Source organism: Petromyzon marinus, chromosome 52 (assembly GCF_048934315.1).
Source record: "Petromyzon marinus isolate PM22_M1 ecotype Great Lakes invasive population chromosome 52, UKy_Petmar_22M1.pri1.0, whole genome shotgun sequence".
NCBI classification, from domain to species: Eukaryota; Metazoa; Chordata; class Hyperoartia; order Petromyzontiformes; family Petromyzontidae; genus Petromyzon; species Petromyzon marinus.
In genome coordinates, this window is record NC_133718.1 from 7720648 (window position 1) to 7745218 (window position 24571).

The window sequence follows — 24571 nt, forward strand, 5'->3', positions numbered from 1 at the left end:
CCGCGTGATTCCATCAGACGTCCCAGAATGCGATACTCATTTTATAGCTCCCCCCCCCCTCTTCCGGGGGATGATGGTCTGAGTCAATCTACAACCACGATTTGCACAAAGCCAACCTTAGGGTTGGCAAGCCGTCCTCTATGCTGCACGCATCTATAGCCGTCACATTGCGGATTCACTGCATTAAGTACTGTTAACGAAAACAATAAAGGCGCGGCCCTGCAATTGCCTTGCTCACAACCACTGCTGCAGAAGGAGCCCGCGCTAGAGAGAGAACTCTATGAATCTCTCCTGGAGGGCGTTTCGCCTCCTCTTACAAATTGACCAAACCAAATACTCTTAAAAATGCGTTTAAGAGTATTTGGCTGCTTTAGATTTCCACATAAGCCAATTCGTTGGGATCCAACCCACGACCTCCTGTATACCAGGCGAGGTAGTTATACATCTTGCCACCATTTGCAAATGATGAGACCCAGAAGGTCAAAACCAGCTCTCACACTGCACCCAGTGCCAGATGAAGCTAGTGCGGGGCCTGTAGCATTTGATGTTATAAAGGGCCCCTAAATAAATAAAAACCACATAAATATTAAAACACAAATTTTTACTTGCATAGTAAAGTAATTGTATTTTTTTCATTTACTATATAGCCAGACAAAACGACAAATCGCTAACCTCAAACGCCCAGTCGCTCATAAAAGTTGAAGGCGGTATAGTACTATAGTAATAGAGCAAGTGCAGAATCACTGAACCGGAATTGATAGATTGAAAGCATTTAGCGCGGGGCCCTTGAAAGTGCGGGGCCCGTAGCATATGTAGATATGTAAATACCTTTTCTACTCGGATAAACCAGCACTGGTTGCTAATTATTGCACCCACGGCATCGTCCATTAAGTACTCTACACATTCATACCCTGCCGAGGGTCCAATTCACGTGTTGCCGAATGTTCCTTTCCCATCACCAGATTTCTTGGCAAAAAAAAATATTACAAAACGTGCCGATGTCTCCGCCACGAACAGCAGCAACGTGATGCATTTCGGCCGGTTTGTGAAGATGTTTTTAATCTGCCATCCCGTTTATTGTGAAACCGTAGGTGGTCATACCGAAGCCATGAAACCCCACCGCGCTTGAGACACACTGGCTGTGTGCGGGAAAGCCAGCCGGCTCACTACTCAGACACAGCTATTGATGCTGACTTGCAGACTGGTGCTGTGTTAAACCTTGTAATGTACGCCCGTTATCAGAGGATCCCACAGGCCGAACAAAACCATAGCTGGCCATTGGAACGATTGAGATGGGATGTGATGGTACGTTCCTTGAGACTCTGGCGAATTTAAGCACCCAAAATATTTATCCTTGCTCCATTTTTTCCCCACTGAGACATTCGGATACCCATTCAGCCACTTTGATAATAATTTGCAATCTATAATTGCATAGCTATTAATAATTATTATTATGAATATTCAGCCTTTTGCTGTTCCAGTTATGGAGGGGAGGCTTATTTGACCATACTTCACGTTGGTCAGCGCGGGTTGGTAAAAGGGGGATCCAGAACCTAGGACAATATCAGATATCGCTCGGCACCGATGTTCGCCCTTGGCCAGGAATCGAACTCAGGTGGCTTGGTTCGTAGCGCAGTTGCCACGAGCTGCTGCGCCGCTGCGCGACCCTCTCGTGTGTCAGCTGAACAGAATGAGATAATGGGCGAGCCAGGGTTGATTAGGAGAATTCCGTGACAATTACCGCACTGTATTACGAAATTGCCTCTTCCTGCGTTCATGTCCAAGACTAAACAAGACCACATCATTGGCACGGGAGGGGCCGGCCACCCCTTTGCAAACAGCAACGGCTCAGCAGCTTATTTCATAGCTGGCCAAAGTTCCCTCTCAAAGTAATGTTTTTTTTCGTGGTAATCAATACGCGAATAAATTCTTGTTTTTTTACATGGTTTTGAAATGAATTCACTCAAGCTCCGTCTCAAGAAGCCTCTTGCGTGGACAGGCACTGAGCTCACCGCTCGCTCCTCCTCAGCTGAAGACTGCAGCGGCTAGCGGTCTGCGTAAGAGAGCATTTAAATGCTATCGCGCGGACACGTGCGACATCACTTTCTGGGCCATCCAACCAGGTGGCATGTGGCTTTGTAATGGAGAAATAAAAAAAGCCTCGTTCCTCTGCACCACGGTTGGCATGGGCCCTGAGACTTGCATGGGAGGGGCCCTCTCTCTGTGAAATTCCTCCCTCTCTTCCTAGCGCGGTGCCTGGGCCCCCTCCGGCTTGTGGGTCCCCGCTGCTACCTTTGCACACGAAAAAGCATGGACGGTGACATAGTGCGAACGATAAATGTGAAGAAAAAATAATGGTGTTTAAATGTAAATGGTCGAGGCGATACGCACAGGACAGATTTATTTTGGTTTGCGGTTTGGCAGTTGCTGGGTGCGTGCACTCCCCTCTGTTGGCCTTGCAAAAGCATTGCGATGAAGGTACAGGCGCAGCTCGGCAATTTCCCGCTCACGCCACCACTTTTCTCGTAATTATCTGCAAACCGCGGTGGACGTGCAGTAAGTACATAACCTTTATTTGCAGGCCCCATGAGAGCCCATCGAGACAAGTCTCCTCTGTTGACGGGATACCTGGGATTTCAGACAAAGTAATGCTCGGCACGGAACGTTCAGGAAAGAAGAACTGCAGACCATTCACATCACGAATGCCCGACAAATTAGGTTTTCAACAAATGTTAATGAAAATGTCCACGGAGAGTCAATACAAAATAAATCTTACAGCTATAGATTCCACACAATTTGCAACGGTTCGCTGCCCTGATAGAGTTGTGGTTTCCGTGTTATGGAACGTTGTGGGGATTTATAGCGGTTCGTAGCTGTGCATAACTTGCTGATGACCCCTAATGTGGGCGATTGTCTCCCATGCTGCAGACTGCCCAAACCAGCACAGCAGTTAACAGAGATCACCGTTCAAATGGTGATAGAAGCATGACACATTTGATATTGAGATCGCATTAGGGCCATTGAACGAGAACGAAATGTTAACCACCATGAAAAGACAAGATTGATGCCATTTTCCAAGATGGCTACCAGGTTTTTTTTTGTTTATTATCCACGACTGTCCATTTTTGGCAGACAATTTGAGAAGTTGTCTGAATTTGGATGATCATATAGCGCCCGTGTGTGTTTGACCGTGCTGAAACTAATTCCGCTATTCAGCGATGGAGGCTAAAACGGCAACCATTTTGTGTATCTCCACGTGGGCTGCCTGCACCTGCTTAATGACATCGCCCAGTCTCGTATAACCCTTGGAACAAGTCCTCCATAACATCATCTCTTTCAGCTGCTCTGCTCAACAAAACTAATTCCATCTTTCTTCAACGCGTGTCTTGCAAAACAGGTTTAAATCTACCAACGATTGAAGCTTTCGTTTAAAATCTTTCAAACTAAATTCGCGAAACCTCTCTCACTGTGTTTGCTTTTCACAGTGAGCGGGTGGGTGGGTGGTTTTGGGCTCATTTGAAACGCTCACGGGGCGAGAGTGTAAGAAGCGTCTTGTTGGCCGCGTCCAAAGTTGTGCCAAGTCCGCGAAGCGCTTGCGCAGAGCTCGCAAATGATGAATAGCGCACATTTTGCGGAGAATGTTCCGTGATAACCTTCACACCCCTCCCCCTCTCCCCAGTCACCGTACGCCTCCATCGGCTGCAACACACGTGACTTTGGTCTGGGTCGGTTTTGTGAGCCACGCATTTTAAACTGTCACTCCCGCGTCCTTGTGAAATTACATTTTCGTTAAGTTCACACCGTTCATTATGGATGATGATGATGTTAATGATGCGCATCCCGCTGTGAATCCACTGCTGGATGAACGCCTCGCCGAGCCGTATTGGTCACGAGGGAGTTGTGTTCGTCCGGACTTCGCTACGCCGCTTCTAGTGTCGGTTTGGTGAAAAGGGGAACTGGGAACAATTACAGATGCCACTCGCCACTAATGTTCGCTGTGGATGGGACAAAAACAATCCCAGGTGTTCCCTCGTCCATAGCCGAGTGTTCATACCCAGGCCATTCAGACGCACAGCCAGTGGCGGGTCCACTCTAGCAGATGAACAATCCCGCGCAGACATTTTCCTGGGAGGTTTTTTTTTCCTTTGTCGAACGCTTTATTCATTTATTTTGAATGCACGGAAATGTCTAAGACAAGCGGTGGCCTGTGGCATCGCAGCAGGCCTTCGCCAGGCAGCAATTTCCAAGACGGCTTCGCCTTCAACCATCGCCACTGTACCGCAGCGTCGCCGGCCACGGAGACGAGTCGCCCGAATCGCCGGGCTTGCCTCTCTGCTGACTGCGTAAGCCCTCGCGAGGCCAGGCTTTGGCTCAACTAAGTGCAACATCGATCTGTATACGCTGCTTCCCCCCACCTCCCTCCTCTCTCAATCCACTGGTGATCGGTTTGACTCCGTCAAAAGTCTGCCACACACGAGGACCCCCCCCCCCCACCCGTGTATTAGTGGGTGGGCAGCTGGGGATTCTCATTCAGCATCCCGGCGGTGCTGGTTCAGTGAGTCGATTGGCGGTTCCCTGACCCACGGCACCTTGCCCACGCCCAAGGTGAATTTGGCCTTTGCGAGTTTTCGTTTTCTCATTGGTTCGGTGCTCGGTGGTTTACCGATGCGACGACGTGACGAGGGCCATGGAACCAACCGTCCTCGGCTGCGTGCGCTCTCGCGTTCTCAACAGATACTCTTAGCCTATTAACGCTTAACAGTCGTACAAATCTATCTATCTGTATTATTATTATTATTGTTTACGTGGCGTGCCTCTTGATGTCATAAATGTAGAAGTGGCGTCTGTCGCAGTGCGTGCGCGAGCGCGCGAGCCAGCGAATTCACGTCGCGGACACAGATGGAGTGCAAATTGCAATACCCCTTCAGGGAGCCATCCAGAAAATAACGCGTCTGGAACGTGCGAGCGACGAGGTAATGGCTGTGCCACACACCGTGTGGATCATTTGAGCATACTTTACCACTCTGGTCAGTGCGGGTTGGTGGAAAGGAGGGGGGGGGAGGTAGACGTGGGAACGTAGTACAGTACAATTGACTTTTATGCAATGGCCACAACGTAGCCCTTATGGGATTAGAATCATTGTACAGTGGTCATCATCACGACCACCACCATGATTTTATCTTTCTATTCGTCATGCGTAAATCACCATCATCATAACCTCTACTATAGCACTACCAAATCATCATCATCATGACCACCGCCATCATCATTTTAATCATGATGCAGATTCATCATAACCACCAATATCATCATACAAAAATAATAACTGCCACGGTGCTATCGTCGTCGTGATCATGCAAACGTGCATCCAACGCGCTGCGAATGCAAGGGGACAGTTTGAATGCAAGAACGCACTGCTTTATGTTTCCTTCCACGAACCTCAGTCTTTCCACTTACTTGACCGAGCTAAATAAAGACCACAGCCCTCAATTTAATGAACCACACAAGTCCCCTCTCAATACTGGACCGCTGCCTTAATTCAATAATCAATGCAGTTCTCTTCATTTAGGCCCATGCCCTCATTTCTCGTTCCTCCCCCCCCCCCCCCCCGCGTGGAATCGCGGCTGGGGGTTGAGTCGCCGTCGGCCCGCTGATCGCTCTCACCGTTCAGCAAGCTCGTGCTGGCCGGCGTGGTGGTGAAGTACGGTCAAGCAGTAGCCCTCCCACCAATAAATTATAAGTTTAAAAAAAACAGAAAATAAACACGATCGTACACGTGCAATTGAACATCATCCGTGTTTCGTCATTGTAAAAAAAAAAGAGCTTCATAGCTCATCGGATTCCTCCGGTCAAAATAAAGATTGCGATACTCATCAGTAGCCAGTTCCCACTCTTAAAATCCATTAAATAATTGCGAATTTGCGAAGTTCTTTCACTATCCAAGGAAAACTTCACGCAGTCGTACCACTCGTTTACGAGTGGGCCCTGCCATGGGAGGTTTGGCCACTTCGTTGTTTTAATGAATGCTCTAACTGCCCTATCGAACTGTCTCCCTTGGAAATTGTTAATCTCATTGGACCATTACTTGGTTAATTCAAGGATATTGACTGGCCGATGCTGTACAATACCAGGCGTGTAGATATTCTCTCTACACTTGAGATCACAAGCTATCGCTGCTACTTGTAGAGTCGCTTTGGGTAACATTTGCGTCGTCTAATCATGTACGCTCAGCCTGCCATAATTACCATTACACGTGGACCCTGTATGAACGCTGAAGTTCTTTCGCACCGCACGTAGCCAACCGTGCTAATCGGCGGTGCCTCGTGTGGCGATGAACACCCGTCATGCAATGACTTCTACGTGAGATTGATGGACCGTGCAGAGTTAAGAGTCAGTGAAATTATGCGCCTGTATTTAGGCAGCACAGCAAGCGGGTTTCGACCAGTTCGCGCGCGGCGTTAATCCCCGTGTGTGCTACAACACAAGAGCCGAACAAGGAGGTGACAAGTAGGAATCGCGGAGAGATGCGTGCATGGAATTACGCTGAGGATGCGTGTGGATCAGAGGGCTGACGAGGAGCGTTGAGGACACCGCATTGAACTGTCAAGGAACGTAAGTTGGCTTGGCAGGACACGCCGCTAGAGGGAGCCGTGGCCGGTGGTCGAGCCTAACAGCGAAGTCGCAGCCAAGGGAAGGAACGAGCTTGGAGAGGACGTCCATCCTGGAGGATGAGCTATGAGCAAGTGGGCTCGAGATGAGTTGTTACGTGGCAGGATGGTGGGATATGCCGATGGTTTTTGAGGAGGCCCTGATACAGCGGTGGTTTCATGGCATCGGTTTAATTTTAACTTTTTTTATGTTCAGCAAATAATAATGCTACGATTCTTCAGAATTCTTTTTTTATTTGTTTGGTTCACATGATGTGGCTGAGTGCCACTCTTTAGCCACGGCAAGTGCTAATTTCCGAGTAAGGAGACGATAAATCACGTCCTCTGTCAACGACTCAAATAGCTAGCCGGCGTCCCGCGCTCCGACGGGTGTCACGTGACACTCATCTCTTTCCTGGATTCCAAGCCAGTGGTGCTAATTCCATATTCCTATGACAGGGACCAGGACAGTCAAGATTATGACAAAGACAATCTGGTGGTGCTCGCTTTACCCACATCGGATGGGTTAAATCGTTTGAAGTGTGGTTTTAAATAATCCCGTAGACTACATACACACGATGTACACATACGGCAGTGATTGAATGATGCAAACATTGATCCTCGCCATAGGTTGGAAACTCATTCTCTCGATTGAAAACTCATTTCTTTGGAACCACTTTTTTGTGCTTGTTCTTTTTTTTTGTCCTTCCCCCGATACACTCCGATTATCACGGTTGGCTACGCACGGCGTGAAGGAAGTTCAACTCACACGCAGTGGCTCAGTTCTCAAGGCAGTTTGCGACGCCACGTCTTGGCAGTGAAGTGCCCTGTTGCGGGAGCCCACTCCTTTTTTCAAGTCAGCGCCTTCTGATTTAAAAGCCCCCCCCCACCCCCTCCATATTTCACTGGTCCAAGTCCATCAGTATAATAAGTATGTCCACCATCGATTTACGAGTCCACTCCGTATGTTCGTAACCCACGCCAGATTTACGCTGCAGCCCAAACATTGGCATGACGCTGGCAGAGTCCAAAAGCCCTTGGCTGGTTTTTTTTCCCTCTCTCTCCCTCTCTCTCACAAATTCCCCCTCCTCCCTACCGCCGCCGTGCGGATCTATTTTTTCGTCGTATTATGCTTTGAAATTAACCGTCGACGTTGAAACCAATCCCAGTCGTGGTCAAAACGCGAGGTTGGAGAAAACGTCTTTGCCGATGTCGAGGAGCCGTCACTGGTAGATGATGGCCATAACACCACGGGAGCTGCGGAATCATTTCTCGAGCAACTTCAACAGACTTCTCTCAGCCGCCACCAGAATTCAACTCCTTCACGCTCCACAGCGAGACGTTCTGTCACGTGCCAACCGCCGAATGCGTTCGTGTGAATTGTTACACCCTCGGAGTCGGGCTAGCCCAAGTTGAGCATAATAAAAACTTGTTAAGGTCTCTGTGACAGCCAATGGTGCATGGGTGGTGCAGCGGTCAGTGCACTGCGCTGCTATTAATCTGCTCAACCTGAGTTCGATGACAGGCCACGGCCAGCATCAGTGGCGAGCGGTGTATGAACCGGTCCTGGTTGTCATCACCCCCCCCCCCCCTCCACCTTCACCAACCGCTACTGACCTGGGGTAAGAAATATGGGCAAACAACAACCACCACCATCATCACAACAACAGGAGCCCTCATGATCAAACGGTGTTGGGGAGGCGTTCGTCACCAGCAGTGGGCAAATAAAAGGATGTGCAGCGGTCAACAGTGGCCAAGCAGCTTCGCCCATACTCGGTGAACTTGAGAGCGTTGTTAAATCCCCAGTAGCTGCCTGGATTCGAACTGAGATTCTCAGCTACCCCGGCTCAGTCTCCCTCCACCCCCCTCCCCAAAACCTGTCACCTCCCCGGACCGTTCCATTGACAAGAAGGCTCTATGCCAACGGCAGCAAGCCTATTGATTCTTCCCTTGGCAAACTTTGAGAATCGCTATTTAATTAAACGAGGTCGGTCGGAGCGAAGGAGCTCCCCGTCTCCTGTCTCTCTCTCTCCCTCCCTCCCTCTCCCTCCCTCCCACTCTCTCTCTACGTGCTCCGTCACACGTGCAGAGGGCCCGCGCATGCATTAGCACGAAATGACCCTCGGCTCCGTTCATGGCGACTCTCAGAGCGCTCTCCTGGAATTATTACATTTTCCCAATCTGTCAATCAAAAATCAAAAGACGTGTGCACACACACACGTGTGTGTGTGTATGTATATTACTCATTATCGAAACTAATTGCATTTATTATTATTGAGGCATATACTGAGTATAGTGGATTATATTATTTGACCAAATCACCCATCAAATCATCACTTATTGACTCGATGTAATGTAGGTCACCCTTGCAAAAGAGGCAAGGAATCGTGTGTCTCGAAGGGCCTAAATATCATGATCATCCCATGGTCAAATAAAGGATGCTACCACTCCTACCCAGAATGCACCCGAAACATCGTCAGCTGTCATGAAGCGAAGCAAATTTTGAGCCTGGATAGCGCTTTGGACGTACGAGCACCATGCGTAACAGGTGTTATAGGCTGCTGCAGCTGCTGCAGAGGGCTTACATCGGTGGACAGCAAAATATAATGCGGCAAAATCCATTGTTGTACTGTACCTCTATGCGTTCGCATGTATACAAGCCGCCTTCGCAAACCCCGCACTGACCAGTGCGGTGAAGTATGGACAAATAACCCCCCACGACTCTGCCATCTCTAACAATTGCTGGGCAACGTCTTTTCTATTTTACCGTTGATAGTGTCAAAAGCCATTGCTGGAAATTCCACAGTAGTGTGATGGAGCCCAGTCTATCCTTAAATAAATAAACCCATCAATCAGTGCGCTCGGCAGGTGGAGGTCATCTGGAGATCCCAATTGGACGATGATGTCGTGAAGATGCTGGGGCGGGCTGTGGTGATCCTCACAATTACAGCAACATTAAATGTGTAACGATGTAGAGTGTTTAATGAAAATTAAGCAGGTTGGCTATGTACGGTGCGAAAGAACTTCAACGTATGCGTACATTCAAGACGATTAGGAAATGCTTCATTACAAGCTTGCCGACCAGCACCGCTCGAATGCAAAGTCATAATTATTCTCGATGGTGGTGGTGATGGTGGTTGTGATTATGGTGGTGGTCATGGTGATAATGATGATGGCGGTGGTGGCGGTGATAGACAAATTACACGCAATTATGTCTGGAACAGATGTGGCAACGCTGCATAATGACCAAATACGTTTCAATTATCATCTCATTGTAACATGTCGAAACCATTCTTTTGGTATGAATATAAACTCCACAACAAAGTACAATACTGCGATTAAAATACCCACCAGTATCGCGGAATGGTTCATACCGTGAGTGTTATAGTGGTTGGTTGCACTGCCCTATGCATCTGATAGTCCCTGAGTTCGATTCCAAAGCCCTGTCTAACGTCAGTGACGAGTGATATCCGAACTCTCTTTCACCAACTCGCACCGACCAGCGGAGTGAAACACGGACAAATAACCCCGAAGGATTAGAGGTGCGGGGATATTTCCATCCAGCAGTGCATTGACAAAGGCCTATTAATACATTTAAGCACATATTCCCGCAGCATTGGTTAAGGAGGATGCTGATTTTCTCGCAACTAAATTCACAAATTGTCGAGGGAGTTATTATTATACACCAAAAAAACCTCTATTATGGATTATATTGGTCTCGAAAGCCTACGTGTTAAAGTGAAATGTCTCTTTTTAATTCGCGTCTCCGTTGCAAATCGGTTTGCTGTCTTGCACGACAAAGGGCGATGATGACGCCGGCGATGATGAGAATCGTGATGAGAGGGGCCTTCATATTTGCGGTGAAACCTGGCTCCATCTGGTGGGAACATCGTGAGGCTGTCCCTCATTCAATTCGGAGCGCGATTTATTTCCCTTCCCCAGTAACGTGAGATCTTGATACTTTTTTTTATCTCCGAAATAGTTTTCACAATTGAAAAAAAAGATTGTAATGAAAAAAATACAATTTGCGTGGGGGATTTAGTTTTTCTCTCTCTCTCTCTCTGGTAGCGACTTGATCTGCAAACTAAATATTTTAAAAAGTCACCACCTCACAACACTTTACTAGAGGTGACACGCATAGGTGCTGTGCTAGTACAGCGGTGGGGCTGGGTATAAGCAACCGAAGCGAGGGCGTAGGGCCCCAAGCAGCTCGATGGGATGCATCAAAATATGACCTAAAATGCAAATCCATTTAAATATCGCAAGCTAATGAATATAACAAACACATTCATCCAATGTTCTTCACTCATTCTCAGAGGCGGTGGGGGGAGAGGGGGGGCACATACGACATCATCAGTATGAGGGACGCCACACATTGGACACTATTGGGTTTGGCAGCACAATGATGGGGGGGGGGGGTGTTGTCACGTGTTGTGGATTGTCGGAGGGCCGTACCAAAGGCCAACAAGGGCCGTCAGTAGGCCGCGGGCAAGACAGTGAAGACCACCGGGTTAACCAATCTAGCCGTGTCTGCATCTCTTCTCTCATCTCACTATACATCTCCGTTTTTTGTATGCATCTCACGAATTCTCGAGTGTCTTCTCGTAACCTCTTCTGCCATCTCTCTCGGAGTCAATGCACTGAAAGGGGACACACAAACATCATTGAAACTATTTCACTATTTTTATTTTACCAGGAAAGGCCCACTGAGCTAGATAGCTCTTTTTGAGACGCAACCTGGCCAAAAATGATAGCTCAAATAAGTGCCGGATCATCACGTGAACATTTATAGCAGACAAATACTACAACGGCTGCATTTTCCGCCACACCTCCAAGTCGCACGGTTGGCTACGTATGGTGCGAAAGAAGGTCAACGTGCATGCATACATTGGGCTGCCAATGGGCCAGCACCACCCCTATGTGTGTGTATGTCAGGGCTGGAGGGACAAGGGTGGCTGAGCATGATGCTGGCCTCACCATCCATTCCTGACTGGGACCAATGCTTGCGAGCGACACTTGCACTCATCCATAAGGCGAATGGGGAATGTTTGTGGTGCTGGCCACCCACCCCCACGTGTGCCGTATCGACCTTCACATGTGCCCGCTAACAGCACTTATCCCAACAGTCTGTTAAGGTTATACAGGGGATCTTTGTCTTTGTGTGTGTCTGCCAACCCCTCGTTTGCCGCCGTGCCGGCCTTCATAGATGCTACTCGCTAACAGCACTTGCCCCAACAGTCTGTTAAGGCTATAGTGGGGGGTTTTGTCTTTGGGGTGTGACAGCCAAGTGTGTGTGCATACGTGTGGGGTGTACCAACATCACTGGCGAATTATATCAAAATTTGCTCCTAAGCCTCCCCTGGGTCGACCCAGCCTCAGTCAGCACCCATTGAAGTGTGACATCATCCACGATGGGGAGATAAAAGATGGCCGGGCGTGGTGCTAGCTGCACCACTCACTCACGTGTCATGCTGACCCTTAATAGGAGCTTGCTAAGAGCACTTTCCTCAGCAGTATATGTAAGCTTCATGGGTTACCTTTATCTTGTTTATTGTCTTTGGGGTATTATTTAGTGGTAAGTGAACTGCACTATTCACTTGGGTTAAATTCCACGAGTTGTTCAATTGTACACATTTACTTAACATCAGCAACAGAGGGGGGACAAATATTAAATTCTGGAGCATCGTTGACTGAACCACGAAGTCCTCCTGGTGCCCAGGCAACGTCGCAGTGCCCTCCCTGGCTCAGACGCGGCTAGAGGACGGTACTTAACTACATTGGCATACGTGCCCCGCATGACCATAGCCAGGGCCAGTCTATCCACACGATGGACACTTGATTTCACTCAATTTTGGACTAATATTGACCTCCGACCCACGAGAGGTGAAAGTAACACAAATTTACCAATGTTTGCCTTGCTAAAATATAAGCATAACTCCATTACAGTACATGTTTTCATATACACATTTAACAAACAATGTGTCCACCAGCCTACAACCGGCTTTGCAGACTAATATTTTGAGTCTAATCAGCGGAGCCACTCTCGGCCAATGTTATTGGCAACAGCATTCCGTATAGAATATGGGATTCCATTCAACATTGCACGGTCTTGATTTAAATAGGTCTGCATAGGTAAAAGTATCGAATTATGCACGTATGTTGAACTTCTTTTGCACTGTACCTAGCTAATCGGAGGTGAGAGGGAAATGCAACAACAACACAAATTTTGATTTAAAGCTTTCAAGACTGCAGGGATTCATATTCTTGGTTCTTTCGGTAAAGTCACGTAGAAGGGAAACAATAAAATAATAAAAATATAAAACAATAAAATTCTCACGACTTTTCGACTGCAACACAAGCAATCATCATCAGGTGTGAAAACCACACCTGATGATGAAAACAATACAATTCTCACGACGTTTCGACTGCAACACAAGCAATCATCATCAGGTGTGAGTTTGTGAGTTTTCACACCTGATGATGATTGCTTGTGTTGCAGTCGAAACGTCGTGAGAATTTTATTGTTTTAAATTTTTATTATTTTATTGTTTCCCTTCTACGTGACTTTACCGAAAGAACCAAGAACAACAACACAAATTTAAGACACTTTTGAACGCTAAATTGGCGAATTAAAAAAAAACACCCAAGGAAGCTGCACGCTTTACAAAAAAAAATGTCACAATGCTCGATTTATTTCATAATGAGCCACTGAATGCGTTACTGTGACGTGCAGCGATGACGCAGGCGTTCCGCGCTCGCCATTCAGCAGGGGTACGCACCGCGGCAGTCACAATCGTCAAGTGACAATGCATGAAGCAGCGCGTATTTGCTCATGTTATATATTTTTTAAAGCTGCCACCTTCGCGGGCATGCAAATCGAAAGTCGCACAATCTTTCAATTACAGGCCCTTCAACAGTAACTCTTTGTCACTTTCAATGCATTCACAACTGGAATTGGCACCCACGAACTTCCTTTTTGTTGTTTTCTTTTCTTCCTGATCATGGGGCCAGTAACTAGCGACGCTCTTGAATGTACAATAAATAAAATAGGTGCTCCAACTAAAGTGCCACCCATTTCGGGGGGGGGGGAAAAACAATCTCACGGTGCAATTTCTGTAAACGCAATTCGTTCTCAGCCACAAATATCGGCCCCCAAAACCCCCAATCTCACCGAATAGGGATTCACAGCCACTGTTTCCAAAGAAGTGAGTCCCATATTCCTTGTAAATTGTGAAAACGAGCTTCACAGCTCATCGGATTCTTAATTTGAACCTATCTACGTGACTTTACCGAAAGACCCAAAGAATATTAATTCCTGCAGTCACGAAAGCTTTCAGGCAAGATGCTTCTAACGATTCACACGCAGTTATCTCACCTGCACCGTTATTGTAGCAGCTGCTACAGAGCCATTAACTATACACGCGATGTGTGTTTTTGACTCTGCAGGAGGTATCCTATAATAGGCACACTAACCCTACACCCCCTTCCCACCAGTTACCCCCTTGATGCGCTATTTGAATAGCTTAGGCAGTCTTTTAAACAGCTTTCGACGGCTAATTTTGTGCGTTGTTAATGACTTCGTCAAGCTTATGAAATGCGCAGCACTTTGAGAACTACGTTCGGGGAGTTTGGCCATGCTCTCTATCTTTGGTCGGGATAGACTTTGTGTTCTGCAAGCGCAGCACAGAGCCAGGGTTCCCGTGGTTTGCAGCTCAAATAATGACACCACCATCTGGTCATATCTATGAGGAACCGAAACATGACATTGGCTGTGAAGTGAATATTTATAGACATTACTGCGTGGGGGTCTTTTCGCGGTTGTCCTGCTGTGTGGCTCTCCCTATGCGTTTTTCCGGGTTGCACTGTGTGTTGTTCGGTGTCAAGATCGGCCTCCATGGAGGAGGTTCGTGAGGGACGCTGCTGGGCAGTTGGAGGCAGTCGCCCTGTTGCTGGTAGGCAGACGCCTTCCAACAACAGTGGAGGGCGGACCAGAAGATGCTCACAACAATGAGTGGAGTGCCGGGGCAGATAAAATGCACCGAGTTGTCCTAGTAGGGGGCACAGGTGATGCGTCTGACAGTCATCTCAGTCATACAACCCATGACACCTGGGTCTCTCCCATGACCTTCTGCCAGCCGGCCTTCGACACTTCACGTGGCCTCGGAGTGCACTTGGCCTGGCGCAAACACTGTGGCAACGTCACCGCCACTTAGTAACGAATGGCGGCTGCTGTTGGTGTTCAGCACGATTGTTGGACTTTCGCTCCATGTGCCACGGTTCAACCTAAAATCACATTCTGACGAACAGTAATTTGTATAATTAGCCATTTTTTTATGGTGTCCCATGATCATAACCACAAAATGTAACCCTCATGCACCGTGCCTACTGTCGGGGGAAACTGCTGCTGTGACTTTGTTAATAATAATAAAAAATTACATTTGTAAGGCGCATTGAATCAGTAGATTCCAATGCGCCACCGTGTATGGAAAGCCAGGAAATAAACAGAACCTGCAGGGCAAACGGCCACAACTCGGGGCTAAAGGTCAGCTTAAAGAGGCCACTTTTCAAGACGGGACTTAGATAGCTCTAACGACTCTGATTGTATCATGAGCAAAGGCAAATCGTTACAAAGCTTGGGAGCTGCACTGGCAAAAGCCCGATGACCCCGGTAAAAGAGCCTTGACCTCGGAGTACTCAGTAGAAGACGATCCAAAGTATAAGACGATCCAAAGAGTAAACATGGACCAGTTCCTGTAAACATTGTTGGCGTTCAACCACGCTACACACATGCAGACGCCTCAGAACCGTTCGGTGCATGCGCAGTCCCCTTCCACAGGACGTCAACAATTCAGTGCGGCCACCTTTTGGTGGAATCTATGAACACCTGAGGCAGAAACACTGGGTAAAGCAGAGGTGGGAATTCAAGATGGCGGCGGTTCGTGGAAGGTCCCGTGTCCTCTCAAAATGGCCATGATCAGAATTTTGTGAATAGATTACACGACGAAATATGACAGGCGGGAAAGGGGGTGTTTTTTGTTACTAAAAGGATTAGATTTTTTGTACGTTTGGTTTAACATTTAAAACAAGAATTGAGCAGGGAGCCACACCTCCATCGGTGGCTCTGAGCCAGCGATGTTAATTCCACATTCCCGTACCATAGACCAGTATCTCTATATGAACGCCACCTGTGGAGGGACAACATAGTTGTGTCCATTCCTAACTGGAATTTGAACTCCCAACCTTCCATTTGCAAGTCTAGACTCAAGTTCGTCAATCACATTGCCACCTGGCTAGTATGGTGGGCAGTAACGTGCAGCATTTGAAATACCATAAATATGCGTGGAGCGATGGCGCAGTAGTTAGAGCACTGTGCTATCAATCCAGCTACCCGAGTGTGATTCCCGGCCAGGGCTGACAAAAGTGGCGAGCGATTCCTGAACTGCTCTTGCAGTGAACAGTTGTTGGTGATGTATCATCGTACAAGCCCCGGCAAGCCGACACGGCATGGGGCTAGGCCTGCACTCAGCAATGGCTTGACAACGGGGTAACCCAAATCTATGCAGGATCACGTGGACAGAAGCTGTTACTCACCTGTATGTGTTTTTGTCCCCCGCTCCAAACTCCCAACCCAGGCTGCAATGAGGAAAGCAACACTCACGGCAGGTTTCCTTTTCACGCTGTGCGCATCGGTCTACGCGAGCAACCTGAAAGGTACGACGAGATCCGATCGCGCTGCACTGCGAAACACCATCCCTGCACACTTTGCTCCTCGTCCCTGCCTCGTCCTGCCACTCGTAATGACTTCGCTGAAAGGCACCTCATGGACACTTGCCGTTTGAGGAAACACAAAAGTTAGAAGTGACGTGCTGGCTCCAGCTCATGCTGTGTCTAACCACCAAACCGCCCTCGCTGACATCCCGGGTTTATATCCCAAGCAAAAAAAGCCTACGGATTTCAGTCCAGTCACCAGCCAGCCAATCGTCCGCACCTTCTCCGATTAGCACGGTTGGCTACGTACAGTGCGAAAGAAGTTCGACAAACGTACATGATGCGTACGTTCAAGAATTTGCGGATTTATTTAGAGGAAGGTAAAAGACACTTTGAAAGAAGTCTGTGTCAAGGTACAAACATAAAAACACGGAATGCAACTGGCCAAATATCCCAAGTAGGGCCCTTCTGAAAAGGGATACCACCGAGACTTGGCAAGGCATTATTTGAAAAAATAAAGTATCGTTATTATTTAATATTAAATGTAAAAATAAGTTTCTATTTAATTTGGTCATTTGCAGGTCTAATGGCTAACCACTAAAAAATTAACATGTGTTTTCAATATCTTTGGGAGTACGCGTGGTTTCAATTTGGCAATTATGACTGTACAATGAATTGTTTTACCCTAAATTTGGCAAAGCCCAGATTTTGAGTGCTTATTTGACAGAGCGGCACAGATTTAACCACCCAATTGTGTGCACAGCTCACAACACTTCTTTGTTCCCGTATTAGAGAGACCCGGGACGTGTGTCAGGCACATAGTTAAGACAAATGGCCCATTTTTACTTGGTAAAAATAAATCACTATTCACACATGATCCTCCTGAACCAATGTGTTCCAGCAGTATTAATTTAAGCCGCAAACCCAGGACTGGCTTCGACTTTCTGAGTCTCATCAGCAGACGGTGGCCTGTAATAAATAAATAAATAGATCGCTTTTCACACATGCTCCTCCTGAACCAATGTGTTCCAGCAGTATCCATTTAAGCAGCAAACCCAGGACTGGCTTCGATCTTCTGAGTCTTACCAGCAGATGATGAAAAAAACATTTTCTATAATAATTTTTTTTATTATGCTGGCTGCTGACTTGCCCATTCGATAACGTGACATGTGATAGCTGCTATCTTGTTTGGGGCAGTTAGTCGATCGGCAGGTTGCATGTGGTGGGGTAAAATATTGGTACCACCCCTCCCTCCCCACCTCTTCAAAGACTTCTATCTAGCGTGGAAGAGTGGGTTAAATAAAGGACCATCTCGAGGGGGCCCTCTCTGGAGCTTCCTCAATATGGAGGCACCCATCCGCTGCCAGTGGCGTGGGTGAGAAATTGCAGGGCTGCACCTTTAACTTTTTTGGATCTGGAAATGTAATGACGCTTTGCACCGTGAGAGCATGATAACATATACCCTAATTGGTGGGGAGTGGGTGGTGGGAAGCGAGAAATACAAAACGCTGAATATAAAGAGGGTAAGAGTATGACAGTTCCCTGGACAATTTTGAATGTAATCATAGTTCTTTCGTTTAAAATGTGGCTTCGCGATCTAGCAGTCTTTAAATATCCACGCCAGCACATTTTCCCGAGATTTGACAGCTCATTTGCAGCTTGACCTTTCGTATTAGCGTCGTGACCCTGGCGACCGCTCGTATTGACATTCCCGTGTCACGTGACTGTCCCCCCCCCCCCACCCTTTAACCCACTTTACGATCGCTTGCGAAGATGATGTTTTCGTTCATTATTTGACTTAATTAATTTGATTGCAACAGTATTCCAAAACCATTAGAATGCAATTCAAGGAGTTCTGGATACCAACATTAATATACTCTTTGGTTCTATCGGTAAAGTCACATAGGTATAAAATACAATAAATCACGACGTTTCGGGCGCAACACACAAGCGTCCGCTTTCCCACCTGATGACGGACGCTTGTGTTGTGCCCGAAACGTCGTGATTTATTTTAATTTTTCTACCTACGTGACTTTACCGAAAGAACCAAAGAGTATGGATTCCTGCAGTCACGAAAGCTTCAAATCAAGATCAATATTAATATATTTTACCAAAATTACAGTGCCTATATTTCCCGAAAAGGGAAGCTTCAAAATTACCATTTACGGCTAGCTTGGAAAATTAGCGTGCGACTGAGAACAGCATTATAAACATTGAGGAAGAATTATTTGCTTTTTGGACAGCCACTCTTCCTGTTGACGTTGGAACAAAATGCACCTCCAATAATTACGTCCCACGCATGTTTGAAATTCACTCACCACCACCACCACCATCAAATCAGCCATGATCTATCCACTGCTGAATGTTATCTCCCTCTGCCTGGTATCCTGCAACCGTTCTCCGACTCGACATTCATCCCAGAGTCCTGATCACGCCCTTGCTTTCAGACCGACATCGATTTATTCCGATAGAAAATGCAAACCTTCCCCGTGCTCACTCCACCTATTTGACTTTGTAGTCGATCCGGGGTTTGCATTGTGGTTAATTGCACATTCGTTACGACGGGACATCGACAATGCTTTTTTGTTTGTTTGTAACGAGTCCGCCTTAATCAACAAAAAAAAGCGTCTGTGTCCTGCAGCGCGCCAATTTGCCACCGATGCACGATAGGTGGATTGGTGCCGTATATGAACATCATCCCGATGCGTATCTGTGGTAGCCCCATGCTGTTATAGGCACCACAGGTTGCTGTGCTGCACTTGTATTACCACTGTTGCAGTGTCTCCCATCACTATCGCCACACGGCTCCCCTCCACTGCCTCTCAAAGCTCAGTCATGCTCCCTTCTTGAATGGACACCGAAACTTACGCACAACGTGTACCTCCATAACAGCTTTATTTTGTACCTGTTTGACCATCCCACTCCTGGAGGAGGGCCTCCCCACTCCTTGCGGTCCGTGGGGGATATTTTGACCATACTTCACCACGCCGGCCGGTGCAGGCAGGTGAAGGTAGGCAGGGTACAGCATAGAAAGCCACTGGGAGCTATGCACTTTTAAATCTGAATTGAAAACTCATTTCTTTAGAGCTGCGTTCTGAGTTAAATGTGTTGTCCCCCCCCGCCCGCACCCCCAATTAGTGCGGTTGGCTACGTACGGCACGAAAGAAGTTCAACATCATGTACATACAGCAATGGATTTGGCTGCACTGCCCTCGACTTGCCCACAACCCCCTTACTGTGCCCGTCCTTTTGCGTGAGGTGCCCACCGATCCAAGCACTGTCCAGGCTCAAGCCTCGAGCTTTAGCTGCAAAGCATTCGACGAGATTGCGCGCGCAATTATGGGCGATTAGCTCACGGTTATCATTCGCGTTGCATCGGTGTCGCATTCCTTGATTGCGATTGGGGGGAATGCGATTATGTTGAGCGGCGTGAGAACGTAAGTCAGTGTCGGATTATCCCAGTAGCACAAGTAGCTACATATGCTACGGGCCCCGCATTTTCAAGGGCCTCGCGCTAAATGCTTTCAAGCTATCAATTCCGGTTCAGTGATTCTGCACTTGCTCTATTACTATAGTACGATACCGCCTTCAACTTTTATGAACGACTGGGTGTTTAAGGTTAGCGATTTGGCGTATTATCTGGTTGTATAGCAAATAAAAAAAATACAATTACTTTACTATGCAAGGAAAAAATGTGTTTTTATATTTACGTTTTTTTTTTATTTTGGGCCCCTTTATAACATCAAATGCTACAGGCCCCGCACTAGCTTAATCCAGCACTGGGTGCAGTGTGAGAGCTGGTTTTGACCTTCTGGGTCTCATCATTTGCAAATGGTGGCAAGATGTTAACTACCTCGCCTGGTATACAGGAGGTCGTGGGTTGGATCCCAACGAAGTGGCTTATCATGTTGACAATTATAGCAGCCAAATACTCTTAAACGCGTAATGTTGATTCTAAATGTGGAGGGGAAAACCGGAGGACCCGGAGAAAAATCCATGCGGCCATGGGGCGAGAAACATGCAAACTCCAAATACATAAAATAAGCGTCAGGGTGGGCATCGAACCCACGACCTCCGTGTATGCCAGGTGTGGTAGTTAACATCTCGCCACCGTGGCGCTGTGCAACAATAAAAGCGGACTGTGACGGAATCACCGATCTCGCTGATATTAGCCAATCAAGTAAAGGGGGCATGTCACATGACTACTCGATCCAAGTATTGCTTGCCAATCAAATCGATTGCCAAATGAATCAACCTTGTCCATTTTGCTGCCCGATCAACTTTGAGCGACTGGGGATCGTCCGAGCTGAACCGAAACCATTCACCTCGATTCACCATATATGGGCAAAGACACGCCGCGCCCACTTTATCCCATATATGGGGGGCAAATCTCTGATCGGTGATTTCGTCGTGCTCCCTCCCTCGCTAATAATCATGAGCAAGTGACGTCACTCCACATCAAACAGCCCCCCACATTAATAATGCTGAGCGGGTGACGTCATTCCGCATGGGGAACCCCCTCATTAATAATCATGAACATGTGACGTCCTCCAAATGTACACCCCCTGCATTAATATTAATTAGCGGGTGACGTCACTCCACATGGCGGGGGGGGGGGGCGAGGCGCCTCCTCCCCCCTCCTCGGCGTCAACTCACAGCCCTCACTACGAAGGCAGAACCCTCACGTCATCACGTGATCTCCGTAACGCTGTTGTTGAGACATCAAAGTAAAAAGGACGTCGTGATGAACTAAGGGATTATAACCTTTAAATGAAATAGGTCTGTGTCACCACGCCCTTACAAACTGCACACGCATTCATGCAATGCACATCACGTCGCGGTCTGCTTCTCACTTGCAAGTTTCATATTTACTGCAACACACCCGTCCTTGGACGGGCAAAAGGCAATTTTTAAATAAGAAAACCGCATAAAACGACTTTTGTCAAAAGCTGCATGTGTACAGCGTTGAGCACGGTCCACGTGTGTGTGTGTGTGTGCGTGCTTATATGTGTGTATGTGCGTTCGTGTATGCGTGTGCGTGCTATAACAGGGGAGCGATAGTGTAGCGGTTTGCGCGCTGCACTATGAACCTGGCGACCCGTTTTCGATTCCCGCTCACGGCCAACACCAGTGACGATTATCTGAACCGGTCCCGGGCCTCCCCTAGGTCGACTCAGCCTCAAATGAGTACCTGGTGCGGTGTGTAAACATTGCCACTGGGGAGACAAAGGCGGTCGGGCGTGGTGCTGGCCACCCACCCCCTCGTGTACCGTTCCGGCCTTCATAGGTGCTCGCTAACAGCACTTGCCCCTACAGTCTGTTTCAGGCTATACGGGCGATCTTTGTCTCGTATATATATAGGAAAGTGGTAGTGCAGCGGTTAGCGCGCTGCGCTACGAACTCGGCAACCCAAGTTCGATTCCCGCTCACGACCAACACCAGTGACTGAATGATTGTATGTTTGTATGTTGAACCTCTTTCGCACCGTACGTATAGCCAACCATGCTAATCAGAGGTGCAGAGGAAGGACAACAAACTAAAGATAAAAAGCAATTTCCAAAGAAATGAGTTTTCAATTTAGTTTTAAAGTGCATAGTTCCAGTGGCTTCCTAATATTGGAAGGAAGAGCGTTCCGGACAATGATTGATTGACTGATTAATCAATTGACTAATTGACAGACCAATTGCATGTTCGACTCTTTGCCTGCATGACCAATTACGTAGACAGACTGAACAAATGACGGATTGACACTAGCACGCACGAATGTTATCCTTGCGCATGATGATGATGACGACGACAGCAGCAATATGTTCAGGAGCTGAATGCCAAAGCCGAGGTCTGCTCGTCAGGAGAGAGGAGAGAGCTCGCCATAGTTTTGGCATTCCTCCGATGAAGGAGTAAGCAGACCGCAGGCGATTGACCGCTGACTTTGCTCATTCGCTGACCGAGCGATCGACCGATTGAATCGTGCGGCATGCGCTCTGCCCGGCCAGGCGTGGTTTTCCACTACCGGGGCCCGGGCAGCCGCTACAGCCTCACGTTCGAGGCCGCGCGTGCCGCGTGCCGGGACATCGACGCCCACATCGTCACCCCCGAGCAGCTGCAGGCGGCCTTCGAGGATGGGCTGGACCAGTGCGACGCGGGATGGGTGTCTGACCAGAGCGTTCGGTGAGTTTGCGTCGCCGCGATTTGCTCCAGCCACGTAACAAAAGCTCTCGCCACCCATCCAGCTACCCAGCCGCTCCCTCTCTAAAGCCCCCAATGCTGCTTTTCGCACTATATTAGAAAAAAAAAACATTTTTCTGGCTGGCTGGCTGGCACGCAGGTGGGCAAGGTGCGCGGTGGAGAGCCGTTGAGGCGACGCCCCCCCCCCCCACACCCCTCCACGTAGACCCTGAATATTCTTGTTTCATTCATATTTGTCATAGAAAGTGCATCGAATGTAATTGCATTGACTGCCCTGTTTTTCTTTCAAGTCTTTACATTTTCACACGCCGCAGTATTAACCAGGGCGACCGCCGGGCTCAAACCGCACCCCTCTTGCGACAACCAACAAGCGGAAGACGCACGACTCGCTCATGTCACCGCCCCCCCCCCCCCCCCCACGAGGAGGTTTTCTCCGAGCCTGACCGCGCGCCGGTATCCCCCCCCCCCTGACCCCCAACCTACCCCCAAGGTACCCGATCGTGCATCCCAGACGTAAATGCGATGGCGACAAGATCCACGATCCCGGAGTGCGAAATTACGGCGTGAAGAGCCCAAATGAGATGTTCGACGTCTACTGCTACGTGGGGGAGTTCCGAGGTGAGCAACGTGTCCCACTCACTCGCTCCGTGGTGGACGCTCACTCCTCCTACCCTTGTTTTTCAGCGTTTAAGACAAAGGCGTCGGGACAGAATAAACAAAAATATATATTTTCGATGCCTGCCAGGCCAGATTTGGTATACAACAATCCCGCTACAGGTCAGATGCGATTGTTTGGAGAAAGCATATCCATGGCATTACTCTGGTTAACTAAAAGAAGCTACCACTGAGCTATGTAGCTCTATTTCAGACGTGACCTGGCCACCAATGATAGCCCAATGAAAGTGGCTTATAGCGTGGAAATGTGTAGCAGCCAAATACTCTAAAAGCGTGTTTCTAAATGTGGAGGAAAAAACCGGAGGACCCGAAGAAAAATCCACACAACCACAGGGAGAGCATGCAAACTCCAAATATACAGCAGGTGTCAGGTCCGAGATCAAACTCACGACCTCCTGCATACCAGGTCAGGCATTTAACATCTCGCCACCGTGGCACCCCACTGTATTTAACAATCTATTATCGTTAAATACAGTGGGGGGTGGGGGGTGGGAAGCTGTGGCCATGCCAACCCCTACGCGACATCATCTTCAGCGGTCGCTTATCTCTCCGTTGACCTCCGCCCCTTCGTCCCCCCCCCCCCCCCCGCGCTCGCGTTGTCACCTGCCCAGGCGAGGTTTTCCATGCGTCGGCGATCGGACGCCTGACCCTGGCCGGAGCCCGCGACCACTGCGAGACGCTGGGCGCCACGCTGGCATCGCCAGGACAGCTGTTTGGTGCATGGCGCCTGGCAGCGTTCGACCGCTGCGACCCGGGCTGGCTTGCCGATGGGAGCGTGCGCTACCCCATCGTGCGGCCTCGCACCAACTGCGGCGGGCCGGTCGCCGGCGTGCGCACCATCTACAGGGACAAGGATCGCACGGGGTTCCCGGGGCCCGAGCAGCGCTACGACGCCTACTGCTTCCGTGGTGCGACGCCGCAACGATCTCTGTGACAAACCCACCGATACAATTTTATATTGCGAAAAATAATAATCATTGATTACATACCCAGGAAAGCCACGATGAGTCTGAGGACTCAGCGTGGCCCTGCTGCATTGGGATGTTTGGGCAACACCAATTACATTGTTTTTTAGCTATCGGAGCAGGACCGGACGACCCAGAAAAAACCCATGCAAGGAAGGGGACGTTACATTAAGCGGGGTTCCACGTATCGTGAGCATAGAGGCATGGGGCACAACTGTGGCTGAGAAGACTCGGAGCTTCGTATGGAGAGATAGGCTGTGTAGCTTCTATGCAGCATTGTTCAGCTGATGGATAGATACGTGTGCAATGGGGTGGCACGAACCCAGTTTTGTAAATTACTCTCTCCATAGTATAATCACAATGCCATCCAGTCACATATAACCCCTTATT

At 48.4% G+C, this 24571-nt stretch overlaps 1 protein-coding gene across 3 annotated transcripts in view; it reads left to right on the forward strand.

Annotated features, from left to right (window-relative positions):
* Window positions 1-24571, forward strand: part of LOC116953469 (uncharacterized) — a 72726-nt gene that overhangs the window by 11609 nt on the left and 36546 nt on the right. For all 3 annotated transcript variants that reach the window (XM_032973696.2, XM_032973695.2, XM_032973693.2), the window contains exons 2-5: window positions 16280-16358; window positions 22349-22523; window positions 23032-23159; window positions 23828-24124. In XM_032973696.2, the coding sequence (XP_032829587.2) occupies window positions 16286-16358; window positions 22349-22523; window positions 23032-23159; window positions 23828-24124 (673 nt within the window). In that variant the 5' untranslated portion in view covers window positions 16280-16285. The remainder of the gene's footprint in view (window positions 1-16279; window positions 16359-22348; window positions 22524-23031; window positions 23160-23827; window positions 24125-24571) is intronic.